This window comes from Erpetoichthys calabaricus, chromosome 5, assembly GCF_900747795.2.
Source record: "Erpetoichthys calabaricus chromosome 5, fErpCal1.3, whole genome shotgun sequence".
NCBI lineage: Eukaryota > Metazoa > Chordata > Cladistia > Polypteriformes > Polypteridae > Erpetoichthys > Erpetoichthys calabaricus.
Window position 1 is genome coordinate 35,640,473 of NC_041398.2, and position 16,794 is coordinate 35,657,266.

At 36.8% G+C, this 16,794-nt stretch overlaps 1 protein-coding gene across 1 annotated transcript in view; it reads right to left on the reverse strand.

Annotated features, from left to right (window-relative positions):
* Positions 1-1,396: 1,396 nt before the first annotated feature.
* vax2 (ventral anterior homeobox 2) overlaps positions 1,397-16,794 on the reverse strand; it is a 113,877-nt gene continuing 98,479 nt past the window's right edge. The window contains exon 3 of the mRNA XM_028802854.2: positions 1,397-3,743. Within this exon, the coding sequence (XP_028658687.1) occupies positions 3,270-3,743 (474 nt within the window). The 3' untranslated portion in view covers positions 1,397-3,269. The remainder of the gene's footprint in view (positions 3,744-16,794) is intronic.

A 16,794-nucleotide genomic window follows, 5' to 3' on the forward strand; every position in this document is an offset into this window, starting at 1 on the left:
TTAAGTGTAAATCACAGACAGACATACTGTTATATTTTAGTAACTTTATAATCCAGCACACAATCAAGACATCTGCCTCTATCATTCATGGGTTTCTGTATACTGCTGTAGGGATCTTCTCTCCGTCATTGTCCTTTAGCACAGAAGCATCTGGTAGTCAGTGTGCTGGTCTATGATTTACACTTGATCTGACTTTATTAGGTAAAATTACACAATAGCAAGTTGATTGCCCCATTTGCCAGATTGCACTCCTTGAGGGATGGACTGTGTGTGTGGCAAAGTGCTTGCTCACATTAACTGTATCTCTCAGATACTCATGCAGATTGAGATCTGGTGACAGGATACAGAGTGCTTTCATATGAACATTCTTCCACCTTCTTGTAACAGTTCCAGGATTTTACTATCTCTTTGAAATTAAGAGAGATGGGTACCAATGGGTAAATTGCTACCATGAAAGATGGATCTAATTGTTCATGATGTTCAAATCATCATATGGAATTTAATTGCTATTCTGTTTGCATCACTGGATTCGAGATGTACAGGACCCTGAAAACAATCTCCACAATATTAATCTTCCGTCAGAATGCTATACTGTTGACAAGTAGAAAGATGGATCCATACATCTTTGAGATTTCGCCCTATCTCAGACCAGCAGGACTCAAGATTCAACACATATTTTATAATATGCTGTTAGTTGACTGACTGGTACCTCTACTAATGTGTTAAAGTTTATCAATGGCCTTTTTAAAGCTACAGGACCACTGATTGCTATATGTCATTTGTGCAGTGTCTGGTTTTCCATACACTAAAACTGACAGTTTTGCTGTTTTACTGATTTCTGTTCCTGATACACTTATGTCATTATATTTGGCAATCACTTCATTACCATATTTTCTGTAAAGCCACTAATTGTCAACTTTCTATGCACAGATGATGCTAAATTTGATTGTGCAGTAGGATGGGTAAGTGTACCTAATAAAGCTGGCATTCATTAATAGTATTGAAATGTTTGTGCATGACATGATGCGAGTATGATGATGTTGGATTATAGTCATCTTATGGATTTGCTACTACTATTTTTATTATTATTTAATGCCACATCAACTTATTTTAATGCACATAAATTCTCTTGCAAGGCTAGGCTGATCTTGGTATACCTTTTCCTAGTATTAAGATCTTAGTGTTGATTAATGAACATATTATGCTCTGGTCATAACATTGTTAAAGCCAATCGCACCATATTATATTGTTATTGCTTTTCTTGCAATCTTGCCTATGTCCATATAAGCTTGTAGTGATCATGGAGTTGTTTAATTACTTTTCTATTACTTCATATCTATATCTGCAAGACATTAACCAGAATATTTAATATAGCTTCTATATATATTTCTTTCTGCTGGACTTTCCAACAATTTTCTCAACCTTATGGTGTTAAAAGGTTTTGTTACTAGAGTCTATTCTTTTTATTGTCAGTCACTCTCTGCTTATCAGATCCTGTTTCACATTGTCATGAATTCCTCCTAATGTACTGTAGATATACAGTATTTTCATATTTGGTTTAGCTCATCATAGGACTGGTTATTCCCTGCACTGCAGCAGGTTTTGCGAAACAGTGTTTGTCTTTCTCTCTCTCTCCCTCCAAATCTAGTTATACTTGGAATGGAATATGTCTGTATATTGTATATAGCTTAACTTAGCATTGGTCTGTCTCCATATTAGGTTTTCTTTATCATGCTCAAACTTTTACATTCATATCACAATGCTGACACTTTAAAAAGTTTATCCATTTGCCCACTAGAGGATTATTTTTTTCACTTCTGATAATATTCTTCCAGTCATAATGATATCACATGTACTGTATGTTACAGCTTATCATTGAGTGTTTCTTCTTGTTATTGGTTTATTTTCATACGAACTTCTCATTCTTATGCTGTTGGTGTCAACATTGATATCTGCTCCTTAAGTTGTTTGTCTTTTGTTATTGCTTTGGGTGTATCTTCACTTTGCGTTCTGCTCCTTGTTGTGTTGATCTCTTTCCATTTGTCTTCTCCTCATGCTATGTATCTGTCTCTACATTTGTTTCTGTTTTTCATGCTATCTTTCTATTGTATTATTCCTGCATGATGTAGTCCTAATTGCACAAAACACATACTGCACATACTTTGTTAGAAAATAATACTGTATATACCTGTATGCTACTGTATATCATTGGTTGAAAGCTGCTCAATGTTCTTAATCTATTTTTCTATTAGACTCAGAGCTGTAGGTTGTTTTCTTTGTGACTAAATAAATGTGCACACTATTAAAATGGTGTTAAATGATACAGATGTTAGGATTTAACCCACATGTTGTTGTATCTTGTATCCAGTTTCCAGAATTTCTCTTTTTGGCTGCCTGCTTCTGTTCACTAGACAGCTCTTCCATGATAACAGTCACTTGTTATGTTTCTGCCATTATATCAAAAAGTAACAATACTGTGTCAATAAAGCATATTTTATATTAATATTACAAAACAACCGATACTGTGTTACTCCATTTCATTTATGGCTTTTTGACCATTACAAAGTTAATTTTTTTTTTTTTTGATAATCGTACCCTGGCCTAAATCTCTTTATGTCTGTTTTAAGGCTCTCTTCATCATGATACTGAGCTGTACCATTTTATAGGCTTTATTCATTATGCTGTTAGGCTAGATAGAGTTTAGATGCTCATTATGGTCTTAGGTTATTCTAATTTTAAGCTTTAGGCATCTGCTGTGCTGTCCACCGCAAAATCATAGCATGCTCAATGTAGTTGTAACCTATTCAGATTTTAGAGCACTACTAATTGCCATGTTAAGTGCAATATTAAATCACCATTTTTTCATTGTTTTCTGTTCTTCATGCTAATAGACTATGTGGATTTCTCATCTTGCTTACAGTGCAATTTCTGTGTCTCACAATTAACTTTTTCCATTGCAGGGCTAACATCTCAGATTACAGACTCTGCTTATTCACTATCCAATAATAACCATTACTCATTGTTGAGTTGGTCATCAAATGATTTCTGGGTATTGTTATTGAAGAAGTAATCTACCTTAATTTAGGCTATGTTTATTGCAAAGCTGAATCCTTTTTAGGTACTACATTCTCGGCACATTATGCTATTATTTTAACATGATATTAGATTCACTGTGGTGATAACCTAACCCAAATTTCCACCTTTGCTCCCTTTGGTGGTGTTGAAGGAGCATACACACCTAGTCCTTTACTGTCCAAGAAAAATGCAGTCTATAAGGTTATCTTTTTGTCACAGCACTCTGTGTCTTTCCTCTCTATCCGAGTGTAAGGCTCAAAGGCAGATGACCCACTGCTGTAACTTGATGGCAGTTCATGCATGCTGCCCAAAATGGGACCTCCAAGGCAAAGCGTGGGGGCTCCTAGCCGTGGAGAGGAAGAGGGCCCAAGTGTAGGCATGGCTAACCCAAATGTATTTCCACCAGGTGGTGTGCTGCTGATTCCAGGGGAAGTGCTGTCAGGTGTACCCAGACCTGAGCCATTGCTTGAGGAAGCAGCCATGTTGCTAGATACAGTTGTCAGCAATGGACTTGGTGGTACAGGCACCGATAATAGGCGCCCCTGCTCCAGAAGCCTCAGGATGTTACAAGTAGCTAGCGACTCAGAGGAAGAGGAGGAGTGCTTGTCTGAATCTTTTGTCTGGTCCTTTTTCTGTTTTGTCCGTCGGTTCTGGAACCATACCTTTACCTGTAAAACACCAAAGAACAGGAAACATGTTAGATTCTATACTATCAAGAACAAAACTAAGCCTAAGAAGACATAATGTATGCAGGATTTTGACATGCTCTCCATGTAAGCATTATGTTATACTCATCTGCTTGTCCAAACATAACTTTATAAAGAGTTGGGCACATTTCACCACAATAGTGTTCAAATCATTTGCTTACATTCCAGCCAAATAATTAAAAATAAGCCAGATCAGTGCATTTACTAGCTACATTTTTTGTTAGAGATCTCTGTCAGGATTTGAGAGGATTATAGACAAATATATTTTTGGACTGAACTTCCTGTCACCTTTCCAAGGAATGATATCTACTAGCATTGTGTATTGAGCTGTAAATGTTATGCATGCTAGATATAGCAAACTAAGTTTATTGCTTCTAGGAAATTACTAGTTCTGCTTTAATTAGATTCAATTTGGAAAGTGAACATTTAATGACTGCTCCTGAAATGTATTTGATGAAGCATATGCTGCTCTTAAAGATTAGACACTTTCTATAAAAATGAACACTGTTTAGCCTGTGATGGACTGGTACCATTTTCAGCATTGTTTCCTGCCTTGCACCAGCGGTTGCCAGGATAGTCTTCTAGGTCCTGCAGATCTGAAATGATTAGATGGGTTTTACAAGGTACAGTGGTGTGAAAAACTATTTGCCCCCTTCCTGATTTCTTATTCTTTTGCATGTTTGTCACACAAAATGTTTCTGATCATCAAACACATTTAACCATTAGTCAAATATAACACAAGTAAACACAAAATACAGTTTTTAAATGATGGTTTTTATTATTTAGGGAGAAAAAAAATCCAAACCTGCATGGCCCTGTGTGAAAAAGTAATTGCCCCCTTGTTAAAAAATAACCTAACTGTGGTGTATCACACCTGAGTTCAATTTCCGTAGCCACCCCCAGGCCTGATTACTGCCACACCTGTTTCAATCAAGAAATCACTTAAATAGGAGCTGCCTGACACAGAGAAGTAGACCAAAAGCACCTCAAAAGCTAGACATCATGCCAAGATCCAAAGAAATTCAGGAACAAATGAGAACAGATGTAATTGAGATCTATCAGTCTGGTAAAGGTTATAAAGCCATTTCTAAAGCTTTGGGACTCCAGCGAACCACAGTGAGAGCCATTATCCACAAATGGCAAAAACATGGAACAGTGGTGAACCTTCCCAGGAGTGGCCGGCCGACCAAAATTACCCCAAGAGCACAGAGACGACTCATCCGAGAGGTCACAAAAGACCCCAGGACAACGTCTAAAGAACTGCAGGCCTCACTTGCCTCAATTAAGGTCAGTGTTCACGACTCCACCATAAGAAAGAGACTGGGCAAAAACGGCCTGCATGGCAGATTTCCAAGACGCAAACCACTGTTAAGCAAAAAGAACATTAGGGCTCGTCTCAATTTTGCTAAGAAACATCTCAATGATTGCCAAGACTTTTGGGAAAATACCTTGTGGACTGATGAGACAAAAGTTGAACTTTTTGGAAGGCAAATGTCCCGTTACATCTGGCGTAAAAGGAACACAGCATTTCAGAAAAAGAACATCATACCAACAGTAAAATATGGTGGTGGTAGTGTGATGGTCTGGGGTTGTTTTGCTGCTTCAGGACCTGGAAGGCTTGCTGTGATAGATGGAACCATGAATTCTACTGTCTACCAAAAAATCCTGAAGGAGAATGTCCGGCCAGTTGTTCGTCAACTCAAACTGAAGCGATCTTGGGTGCTGCAACAGGACAATGACCCAAAACACACCAGCAAATCCACCTCTGAATGGCTGAAGAAAAACAAAATGAAGACTTTGGAGTGGCCTAGTCAAAGTCCTGACCTGAATCCAATTGAGATGCTATGGCATGACCTTAAAAAGGTGGTTCATGCTAGAAAACCCTCAAATAAAGCTGAATTACAACAATTTTGCAAAGATGAGTGGGCCAAAATTCCTCCAGAGCGCTGTAAAAGACTCATTGCAAGTTATCGCAAACGCTTGATTACAGTTAATGCTGCTAAGGGTGGCCCAACCAGTTATTAGGTTCAGGGGGCAATTACTTTTTCACACAGGGCCATGTAGGTTTGGATTTTTTTTTCTCCCTAAATAATAAAAACCACCATTTACAAACTGCATTTTGTGTTTACTTGTGTTATATTTGACTAATGGTTAAATGTGTTTGATGATCAGAAACATTTTATGTGACAAACATGCAAAAGAATAAGAAATCAGGAAGGGGGCAAATAGTTTTTCACACCACTGTATGTGTGAATGTTATGTATTTATAAAATGCTTTTCTAGCTCAAGAGGTTGTTCATATCTATAACTGTGAGTGCTCTGACTAGAGTGGAGGAAGGTGGCTCACAGCAAGCTGTCATTACAGAACTGTATTAATTTATTTCTCTGATATTTTATCCATAACAACTTAGAAATCACAAGAATATAGTACCAATGCTCTAATATTGACACAGTGTGAGAATTGGCAGAATCATAGACTCACTCAGGAACACACAAGGAGAGGTTTACAGTGAGACATAAAGCCATACTAATCCATTCCCAGAGGTGGGTAGTAACGAGTTACATTTACTCCTTTACATTTACTTGATCTTTGTAACTTTTTAAAAAAATTGTACTTCCAAGAGTAGTTTAATTGCACCATACTTTTTACTTTTACTTGAGTACATTTGTAAAGAAGAAACGCTACTCTTAATCCGCTACATTGGGCAACACTCGACTCGTTACTTTTTTCCATTTACACATTAGATACGCTTATATTTTTGCCAGAGAGAAGTCGCCAGTGGATCTACTGCATGACTGTTTCACCAATCAGACGTAGCAACAATAATCACATGACTACGTTTCACCAATCAGACATAGCAACAATAATCACATGACTCCGTTTCAGCAATCAGACGTAGCCATGCAGTCACATGACTACACACAAACTTCCTGCGTCTGCAGCCTGTGAGGGACTTTTAGTCATGTGGGGCTCCTGTTCACTGCTAAACGGTCACAGCTTCACTGCAAGAACCTTGAGAGCCAACGCCTGCTGAAGCTTAACCATCACTTCACTGAGTGAAGAACAAGCACGTTTTAACCAAACATGCACAGACAGTCAAGGTAAAGTGAGACTTCTTGTACATGCACAAGCTGCCTTGTTCTAATGTTATTTTCTATCAGCTGTACTATTTGGAGGGCAAGTGTGTGACAATGCCGGTCCCCTACAGACTCTTTTATTTTATTTTCTCCTTTTCTTTGATTCCCCCTTCTTTTTTTGTGCCGACCCGTATATATACACTCCCGTCTCTGTGGGCTTTAATCACAAGCCGCAGAAAGCCAGTGAAGCAATTGAGAACAATTGCACCTGCACGAGCAGGTGTGACTCGCTCCAACTACCTCATTAAGTCCCCGCTGTTGTGCAATTGTGCCTACGGAGAACAACATGGCTTTATGGATTTGAAACTGGCCTTTTTTTTTTTTTTTTTTTGAAGCTGAGGACCCACTACACCACAAAGTGAATAAATAGTGTTACACTGTCAGTGTACAGTATATCTTGTCACTGTAAATAGTTTGCACTGTTCAAACATACACGTTACCTACTGAAGGTATTGGCTTCAAAAACTTTGTTGTGAAAAACTGAGATATGGAACTTTGTATTATTTGTGCATCTTTATTTTGTAATGATGTTATTTATTTTTACACATTTTTATTTTAATATTTGGAAATAGCAGAATTTGCATATTATTTTATATTTTTGTCTGTCTTATTACAACATTTCTAAAAAATAATTTATTATGATCAAACAGTTACTCAGTACTTGAGTAGTCTTTCCACCAAATACTTTTTTACTCTTACTTGAGTAATTTTTTGGATGACTACTTTTTACTTCTACTTGAGTAATATTATTTTGAAGTAATGCTACTCTTACTTGAGTACAATTTTGGCTACTCTGCCCATTCCACTGCAGCTTCATCAATCTTTATTTTACATAGAACCTTCCTTTTTAAAATAGATCTTAATTGAGCTTAAAACTGCATTAGAATATGTAAAACACAATCCAAACAAAAAAATATAACCAGTGCAACATTGTCCACCCACTTTTGAAAATTGACCACTGGTTCTCAATGGAATTAAGATCTGGGGAGTTTCCTGGCCACGGGTTCAAACTTTCAAATTTAAGATCTCCAAGCCGCTTCGTTGTCACTTTTACCTTGTGACATGCTGCTCTATCATACTGGAAAATACACAGATCATCACCAAATTGCACCTGGATTGTTGGGAGAAGTTGCTCTTGGAGGACATTTTGATATCATTCTTTATTTATGGCAGTGTTCTTGTGCAGAATTGCGAGTGGGCCCACTCCCTTGAATGAGAAGCAACCCCACACATGGATTGTCTCCAGACAATAGATTTTCCATATCTCCCAAACTGTTAGAAGAAGGATTCATCCGAAAAAATAACTTTGTACCAGTCTTCTGCAGTCCATTCCTTGTACTTCCTGCAGACGTTCAGTCTGTCTTTGACGTTTTTCTTGTAGTACTAGGGTGTTGTACCGTGTTAGCCATTATGAATGTAGTGAAAAGTCAAGCAAAATGACACCTTTTATTGGCTAACTAAAAAGATTACAATATGCAAGCTTTTGAGGCAACTCAGGCCCCTTCTTCAGGCAAGATGTAATCGTACAGTGAGAAATCTTAAATGTAAAAAATGAATAGACTCCTTCAGGCTAGGGTTAATTTAACAAGAGAGAGAAGAACAATGTATGGTCAAGATCTTTGGATAAGATAACTGTCCAACAAAGTCTTTTGAAGTTCCTAATGAGTTTTTCAATACAATGTGGGCCTGTAGTCAGGTTGTCTGTCAGTGTAAGAGATGCAAACAATCCTCATACCTGGCCATAAAACTCTTGTCTGTATTTAAACCATGTTGTAAAGTGTTAAATTTTAGTTTAACTTCCCATTCTTTTCTCTCTTGCTGTGTTTTGAAATTGCCCATAAGCACTGTGACTTTAAAGTCCCTCTCACAGTGTCCATGGCTGTTGAAGTGGGTCGCTACAGGAACATCTGTGTTGCCACGTTTAATGTGGAACCTGTGTAAATTCATTCTCTGGCAGTGTTTTCCAGTTTCTCCCGCATAGAGTGTACTGTCAGGACATTTCATGCAGAGAATTATGTAGACCACATGTTTTTCTTGGAAAGAAGTGGTTTCTTTGCTTCCCTTCTTAACACAAGGCTGTTGCCCAAAAGTCTTCACCTCACTATGCGTGCAGATGCACTCACACCCACCTGCTGCCTATACAGAGCAAGCTCTGCAATGGTGGCAGCACAATTCTGTAGCTGACTCCTCATGAGGAGACGGTCATGGTGCTTGCTGAACACTTTTGACTGATCATTTTGTGTCAGGGCAAAAATAAGTCAAAATGTTTTGTTTTTTTTAACATTTTATTGAATTTTTTTAAAAGCAAGTAACATTCCATACAAGTAAGTCAAACTTGACAATAGTAAATTCAAATCAGCCCCCACCCATGAGAAAAAGAGCAAGGCCAACAGCTAGAATAAAACTTTAATAGTAAAAATAAGGTGGAGAGAACCCTTTTCCCCAACATAAATGCTTATTCTAAATATTATTGTCTGCCAGATTTTAAAAAAAAAAGTTTTAAACAGATCCTCTGAGAATTTGATTTTATAGTATATAACATCAGTTACCCACTGACTTAAAAGAGTTGGGTTAGGATTCTTCCAGTTGAGCAAGATAAGTCTATGTGCCAAAATTGAAGTAAAAGCAATTAGTTTCTTTGTACTTCTCCACTTTAAACCCAGCTGTGTTATGCTAATAAAGCTCTTTCCAATTAATTAATATGCATCTTATCAGTCTGCACAGTAATATAAAAACAATGCGAATTGCCACCACACAAACTGAAGCCACAAATTTTGCAAAACAGAACATTCGTATCACTGCCCAAACTTTTGGCCACTACTGTACTTGGGATTTGTTTCGAACAATCTGCTCATCAACAGCTTCTTTGGTAAATCAATATAAGTTGTGTCCCTAAAGAAGCCAAATAAATAAATTACCACAACTGCAATGCTCTTACTATGCTACACATTACAGTCTAATTTCAAAGAAAAAACATCAATAAATTTTATTAAAACATATTTTCTTGATTTTAAAAATTACAAATTTGATTCCACATAAATAATTGGGTGAGTACCTGCTGCTGTGGAAAACAACAGAAGAATGACCAGCAAGAGGATGTTTTTTGAGAAACATTGCTACCTTGTTTGTTTTCGACTACATTCTTCGATGCTTTGTAAAGGTATTTCAGATGATGTTTTCGACAAAAGATGCCATGTTAAATAAAGACTAATATATCTTGAATAAGCAAGTTATTGATATCTAACACTCTATCTGTTAGCTACAGTGCAATTTCTAAGACATTGGAACCAAAGTGAGAACCATAATCTCTAAATGGAAAACACTTGGAATAGCAGTGAATCTTCCCAGGAGTAGCCAGTCTGTCAAAATTATTCCATGAGCTCTGTGTAAAATCATCCTGTAAATAAAATAAAGACCTTAAAAACATTGGAAGAACTGTTGACTTCTCTTGTTATCAATTAAGGTCCGTGTTGAAGATGCAACCACAAAAAGCCATTTGGCAAAATTGACTTCATTAAACAGAAACCACTGCCAACCCAGAAGTACATAAATGCTAATTTCTTATTTGCCAGGAAGCACCTGGATGATCACCAAGCATTTTGGGAGAATGGTAGTCAATTGTACTTTGGGAGCAAATTTGTTATACATTATGCAAACATTTCCTAGGAGTTATAGAGTTTTTGTATTGGTATAGCAACTTACATTGCCATTGCATGTGTGTTGTAAATTTGCAAAATGCACACACAAAACATATACATTTAAGAAAAGTGATTCTATTTTGCTCCAAGTTTATTGTAAATAGGTTACATATTATGAATATCGTTTATGATACACCTATGATTTCCCAGGCTAAACCGTCTCAATACTCTACAATAAACAAGTTGGCTTTTGTTTTTTTGTTATTCTGTTTCAGCATGTCCACATGCTGAAAACCTTCTATACACTATTTATTACTAACAAGAAATCTGCTAATCCTACCATAAACAAAGAGGTACAGGTTTCTTTTAGGCACACAATTTTGAACTGGGATTTGCTAATTCACACGTGCCAGCGTCCATAACATTCCAAAAGGTATGCAAAAGGCTAATAACCATCAAAATTACAGGGTTTTTTTGCCTTAAGAGAACCTTGAATTAGATAATCCTGATTTGTGAATATTATGTAATGCATGAGAACTTGAAGTTGGAGAGCAGCAACTTACTTGAATTAGAGACAAGTGGATTTGTAATAATTGTGCTCAGACTAGTTATTTTCCCTATATGGTAAGTAGTCACTTGATTAGGTTTTACGTACTGCCTTCATGTAACTAACTGCTCAAGAAGGAACAGATCAAGCAGTCTAAATCAGGTTGGCAGATCCAAATGGATAATGTATGAGCAATTAATAAAGAGTAGGCAAAGCTGAACACTAAAATGTCTTTGACCGCACTGTTGTAGTGGTTTCCAGGGTTCAGTGAACCATTACTATATCATTGGTATACTGTGCTAAGGAAAACAGACCACCCTAGCCCAGTATCAAAAGCTTGTACTAAGAACCAATTCAGGTCAGAAACGAACTGGAGATAATTAAATCTCCCAAAAAAATAGCAAGTGGAACTTTAATTATCAGATTGAATAATCTGGAAATTGAGCAAGAAACAGAAGTTCTGACCATTAAAAAAGTACAATACAGGCAGGACTGAAAAGCTATAAGGAGAAGAATATTAAAGAATAAGGAACAAAACAAGGTAAAGTCAAAAGGCTGGGAGGACAAAAAAAAAACAACAAAGAAAAACTCCAGTTAGGCTGGAGAAAAAAAACAAAATCTGCAGGGGTTCAAAGGGGTTCCAGGGGTTCCAAGGCCAAAAGACTGTCTAGACCCCACTGGACATTTCAACTAACTTCAATGTTCCTAAATCAGTCCTCTTTGTTTTCATGCTCCTCGTGATAGGATTCTGATGAAGTTGATCTCATGGACAGCTGAGACACCTGCCTTCACTCCATCATCTCAGGGGGCTGCATGGTGCCTTGATTAGGTGGTGGTGGTGCAGATTGCCACCACAGAAGAAACAGAAAAGACAGCAGAGAATAATGGGGATTAGTACAGATTACAGATCCCTGAAGAATATGATAATTCTACACCCATACAGTCTATTAGGAATACAAATGAAATGTAGCAACAAAAAAGCCATATTAAAATAATGGGTTTTTAGCAGTTCTCTAAAATGTTCCACAGTATTAGCCAGGCGAATGTGTAACGTATTCCAGATTTTACGTGCATAACAGCAAAAAGCTCCCTCAACATTTCTTTTAAGTTTGGATCTTGGAATTATAAGCAGACCTCCATTAGAAGATCAAAGGATACAACTTGGAGTGTAGGGGACAGTCATTCCAAATTAAGGGAAGGAGCAAGATTAAGTAAGGCTTTATAAACCAAAGTCAATTCTGAATGGCACGGACAACTGGTGTAACGACACTAAAACTGGTGAGATGTGCTAAAGTTTTCTTTTTCTAGTTAAGATTCTGGCTGCTACATTCTGCACTGATTGCAACCAATTAATGTCTTTCTTAGGTAGTCCTGTTAGGAGTGCATTACAGTAATCTAATTGACTAAAAACAAAAGCATGAATTAATTTTTTATCATCTTGTAAAGTTATAAGAGGTCTAACTTTTGCTATATTCCTTAAGTGAAAAAAGCAATCCTCGTAATTTGTGTAATATGCGATTTAAAGTTTAGATCAGAGTCAATGATAATCCCTAAATTTTTTTATCTCTGCCTTGATTTTTAAACCGAAGGGATCAAAGTTATTTCTAATTCCCGCACTATATCCATGTTTGCCAATCACTAAGATTTCTGTTTTTTTCCATATTTAATTTGAGAAAGTTACTACTCATCAAGGAAGTGCATTATGGGATTACAGGGACTTTAGGCATGCTGCAGATAACCAAACCTGTGCAGGATGGACTTTAGGAGACTGGAAAAGTGAGATAATTAATTTGAGTGTCCCCCTAGATCCGGTTCTAGACAACTGAGAAGAAAATCCACACAATTTTATTATGAAGACTGGCATAATCTGGGTCATAATAAATAAACTACAGTCCATTATCTTACAGCAGAGAACAAGAGGAATGAAAAAATAAGAATATCAAAGCACACAATTTATTGCACCCTGTCACAGACAGGGAGTGGAAGCTAATGACTTACCCAAGTCAACAAACAAGACAATATGGATGTAATAGGATAAGTAACACAAAAAGTGGACATTGGAGAAATGTAATAAAGGTAGGGTGATCTTATACTCCATGTGTCCTTTTTTGATTCATGCTGATTGAAAGAATAGAATATGGTGAAAAGCCCAACTAACCAGTTGTCAACAACACATTTTGATGCAAGGGTTGTCATTTTGGCGTGTGTTTGTGTGGTACACAATGGGTCTTATGATATGGCTATATTTGAAAAAGACCTAGACAATCCAGTGCATCATCAACATCCATCCACATGTCCAGGGCAGGGCTACGGGGAAGCTAAAGCCTATTCCAGAGTGTATAGGGTGCCAAGTCGGAACAATTTCTGGAAAGAGCAACAGTCCATCACAGGGTGAACAATTTCAAAATTACTAACTTTCAAATGTGGATAAGTACATATCAAGAACAAGTAGGTGATTTATTACATTTTGTTTTTAGGAGGAGGAGGAGAAGGTTGGAAGATTGTCACTGATACAATGCGTTGTCACACCCACCACATGACAAACTACCTCAGGATTAGGTGTTGTGCAAAATGAAAAGCCTACTATATTCACACAGAATGACTGATCAAATGAGCTATTCACACTGCTTAAGTGAATTATGAGGCCAGCTCCATCTTAATGCAAACCCTATAATACTCAGTGGTTCTAAGATGACTTCAAGTTTTATTTAACCAGTATCCTGTAGGGTGGATATTTAGAGACAACATTAATGGTAACCAAAAAGAGTAGTTTGCTTTCTGTTTGATTCGGTGGCTGCCTTTCCTCTCTTCTCTCACATATCTGTTTATTGCTATTTATCTATATCCACTCATGTAATCCTGTTATTTTTAACATCATTAGCTCAGTCTTGGGGAAAATTAGATAGTCTGGGATAGTGTTTCTTTCTCCCGTCTTGCTTTTTGATCTCTACTGTTTTCAGATGGCATTTGCAGGAGGGACTGTGCGGTGTTTGATTGGAACTTTGCTCAGAAAGTAATAACAAGAAGCAGACTTCTCAGGGAACAGCTGTGATAATGCTGAATGTGACAAAGACATCTTCTGACTGTCTATTCCATACTGAACAATTTAATGTTGCAGGACAGTTTGCAGTGACCTTAGCAAAATAAACTACAGTTAAATTGATGAATTTTATTGCACAGAAATAAGACATAACGTAACACTGTAAAATCTGCTTAGTTCAAATCAAGGATGCAGCCACATAGCAAGAAAGCAGTCCTGGAGAAGGTTTAAGTCCATTCACACTTGCACACAATTTATAGTCAACATAAAACTTGGGGGTTATGGGAGAAAACAAAAGTACTCCAAGGAAAACTCATGTAGACACTATCTATAAGAGTCTGCAAATTGCACTAGGGCAATGTTTGGTCTTGAGATTGACGACAAGTGTGGATATGTGAGAGGTGTCAGCAGTACCCAATGTGCCACACAGGAGGAATATAAATATGCTATAATCATAAATGACTTTTAACATGATTAAAACCACTTGATTTATTTGGAGATCACAGGGGGCTAGAGATTTTACTGGCAGAGTGGCATTTTGGAACTCTGGTGTTTAGATATTTGAATTTCCAGAATGCTTTTGAAATATACTTAATTACATATTTCTCACAAGAGGACTTCATCACAGGTAAAAAAAAAAAAACTTTAAATAGTGTCTTTTGGAGGGTTTTAGTTGCACAAGTATTATAATTTTTTGAATATCATGGCATAACAATATTTTGGATTCCAAGAATTCCATAAATGGTTTACTTCCATAAATTATTTTTTTTTATATAAACTTTCTATGATGGACGCAGCAGTGAAAACGTTTATGATGAGAATTAAACAATGGCTTCCTGAATTATAGCTTTGTCCTCCTGACGTTAAATAACAGACTAGCCTTGTTGCTGACCGCTTGTTGACCCACAATGTCTAAATTTACACAAGTAAATCCCTGCTCAGCCAATAATTGGAACATTGGGGGTTGGCCAACAAAAAAGTGCTTTATATTAGCACATATCTACTGCTGGATGAGATCTTTAAATGTACATCTGAAAAAATAAAAATACAAAATTTCAATATGTCAGTAACTGCTTAAGAAACATACGTTTTGAGAATTGGTGGACATTGATGAAAACAATTTGGAAATTTCCATCAATCCATTATTTCTTTTGCAGATTTAAGCGGTATAATAAAAACACTAGACAAAAGCATAAAAACTGTTTCATATTAAAAATAAAAATACTTTTCATTAGCAGCACACTTAAATCACAGCTGTCCTCAGGGCACAGCTGACTCTAGCCTTTCCTTAACATTCTTTTTTTTTACTGAATTGTCTATTTTAACTTTACTTTCAAAGCCTCATCAGTTTTAATCAAACTTTTCAGTTCACACACACATGCCAGTTTGCACAGTAAATGATCAAAAGGAGCCCTAGCCTTATTCTGGTAACATTAAAAGCAAGGCTACAAGCAACTCCAGACAGGAAGTTAGCCAACTGCAGAGCACACTCATTCTTAGCTGGTCAATTTAAAATCAGTAACTTAAAAGCACTTCTGTGAGATCAGGGAAGTTAGAAACTGAGGAGGTGACTGTGATCCCTGAGAGTAATAAACATGCTGTTGACTTAATCAGGAAACACTTTTATTTAGACACATGAATAAAAACACAAAGTGTGTATTAAAGTATTAAACATAGGTTTTGTATGATGTGATATCAACAGTGTTTGTGGATGAGATGCAACACAAATTGTGTTTAACCAGGAATATAATTAATGAATAAGAGCTTTGCTGCTTCAGAAAACATGAACAACTTATTATCACTACAGTACTAATCACAACACTGCAAGATGCAGAATAACAAAATGAAGCCAGTGGCATTATTTTTGATTTGCAAAGTGTGTCCATATTATTTGCATCACACCTGGATACTGAAAACATCTAAGCAAGTCCTTTCAGCATAATACTGTGTGTCATTTCTTATTCATCTATATATTCAATTATGAAGGCATACAGTAGATCGTTCCTCCCCCAAACTATGCGACTCTTCAATTCCACCCAGGGGGGTAAACGTTAACATTATATAAAGTTATTGTCTGTTTTTACCTGCATTATTATCAATCTTTAATTTAATAATTTTTTTTTTTGTATCAGTAAGGTGCTGCTGGAGTATGTGAATTTCCCCATGGGATTAATAAAGCTAGCTAGCTGTCTGTCTGTCTGTCTGTCTATCTAGTAGAGAGTGCCAGGCAACAATTTCATGAGCAATCTTGTTATGGCACGATCATGCCTGCACAAAATGAATGTTCACTTCTTCTTTGGGGCTCATGGTTTGCTCCACTTTGAGAACTGGGCCATACAAGAGCAACGAGGGCTTGAAGTATTCTTTAAAAGACTATCACACAGTGGGTAATGAGACATGGTCAGAATGGAAAAAAAAAATCTGTCCAGCATATAATTTTGCCTACATTAAATTTTGTAGGGTAATGTGTACAAAAAAAGAAAAATAATTACTTTCCAGAGTAACATTTAATGAGCAATTTTGCTCAAAATCCATAGGCTTCTAGCATTTTAAAGTGATAATAACTGTACTATGTCTCAAACAGACTGATTGACTGATGTCCTGGACCATAAAGTCTCATCCAGACTGGAATATACTGTAGCACTCCAT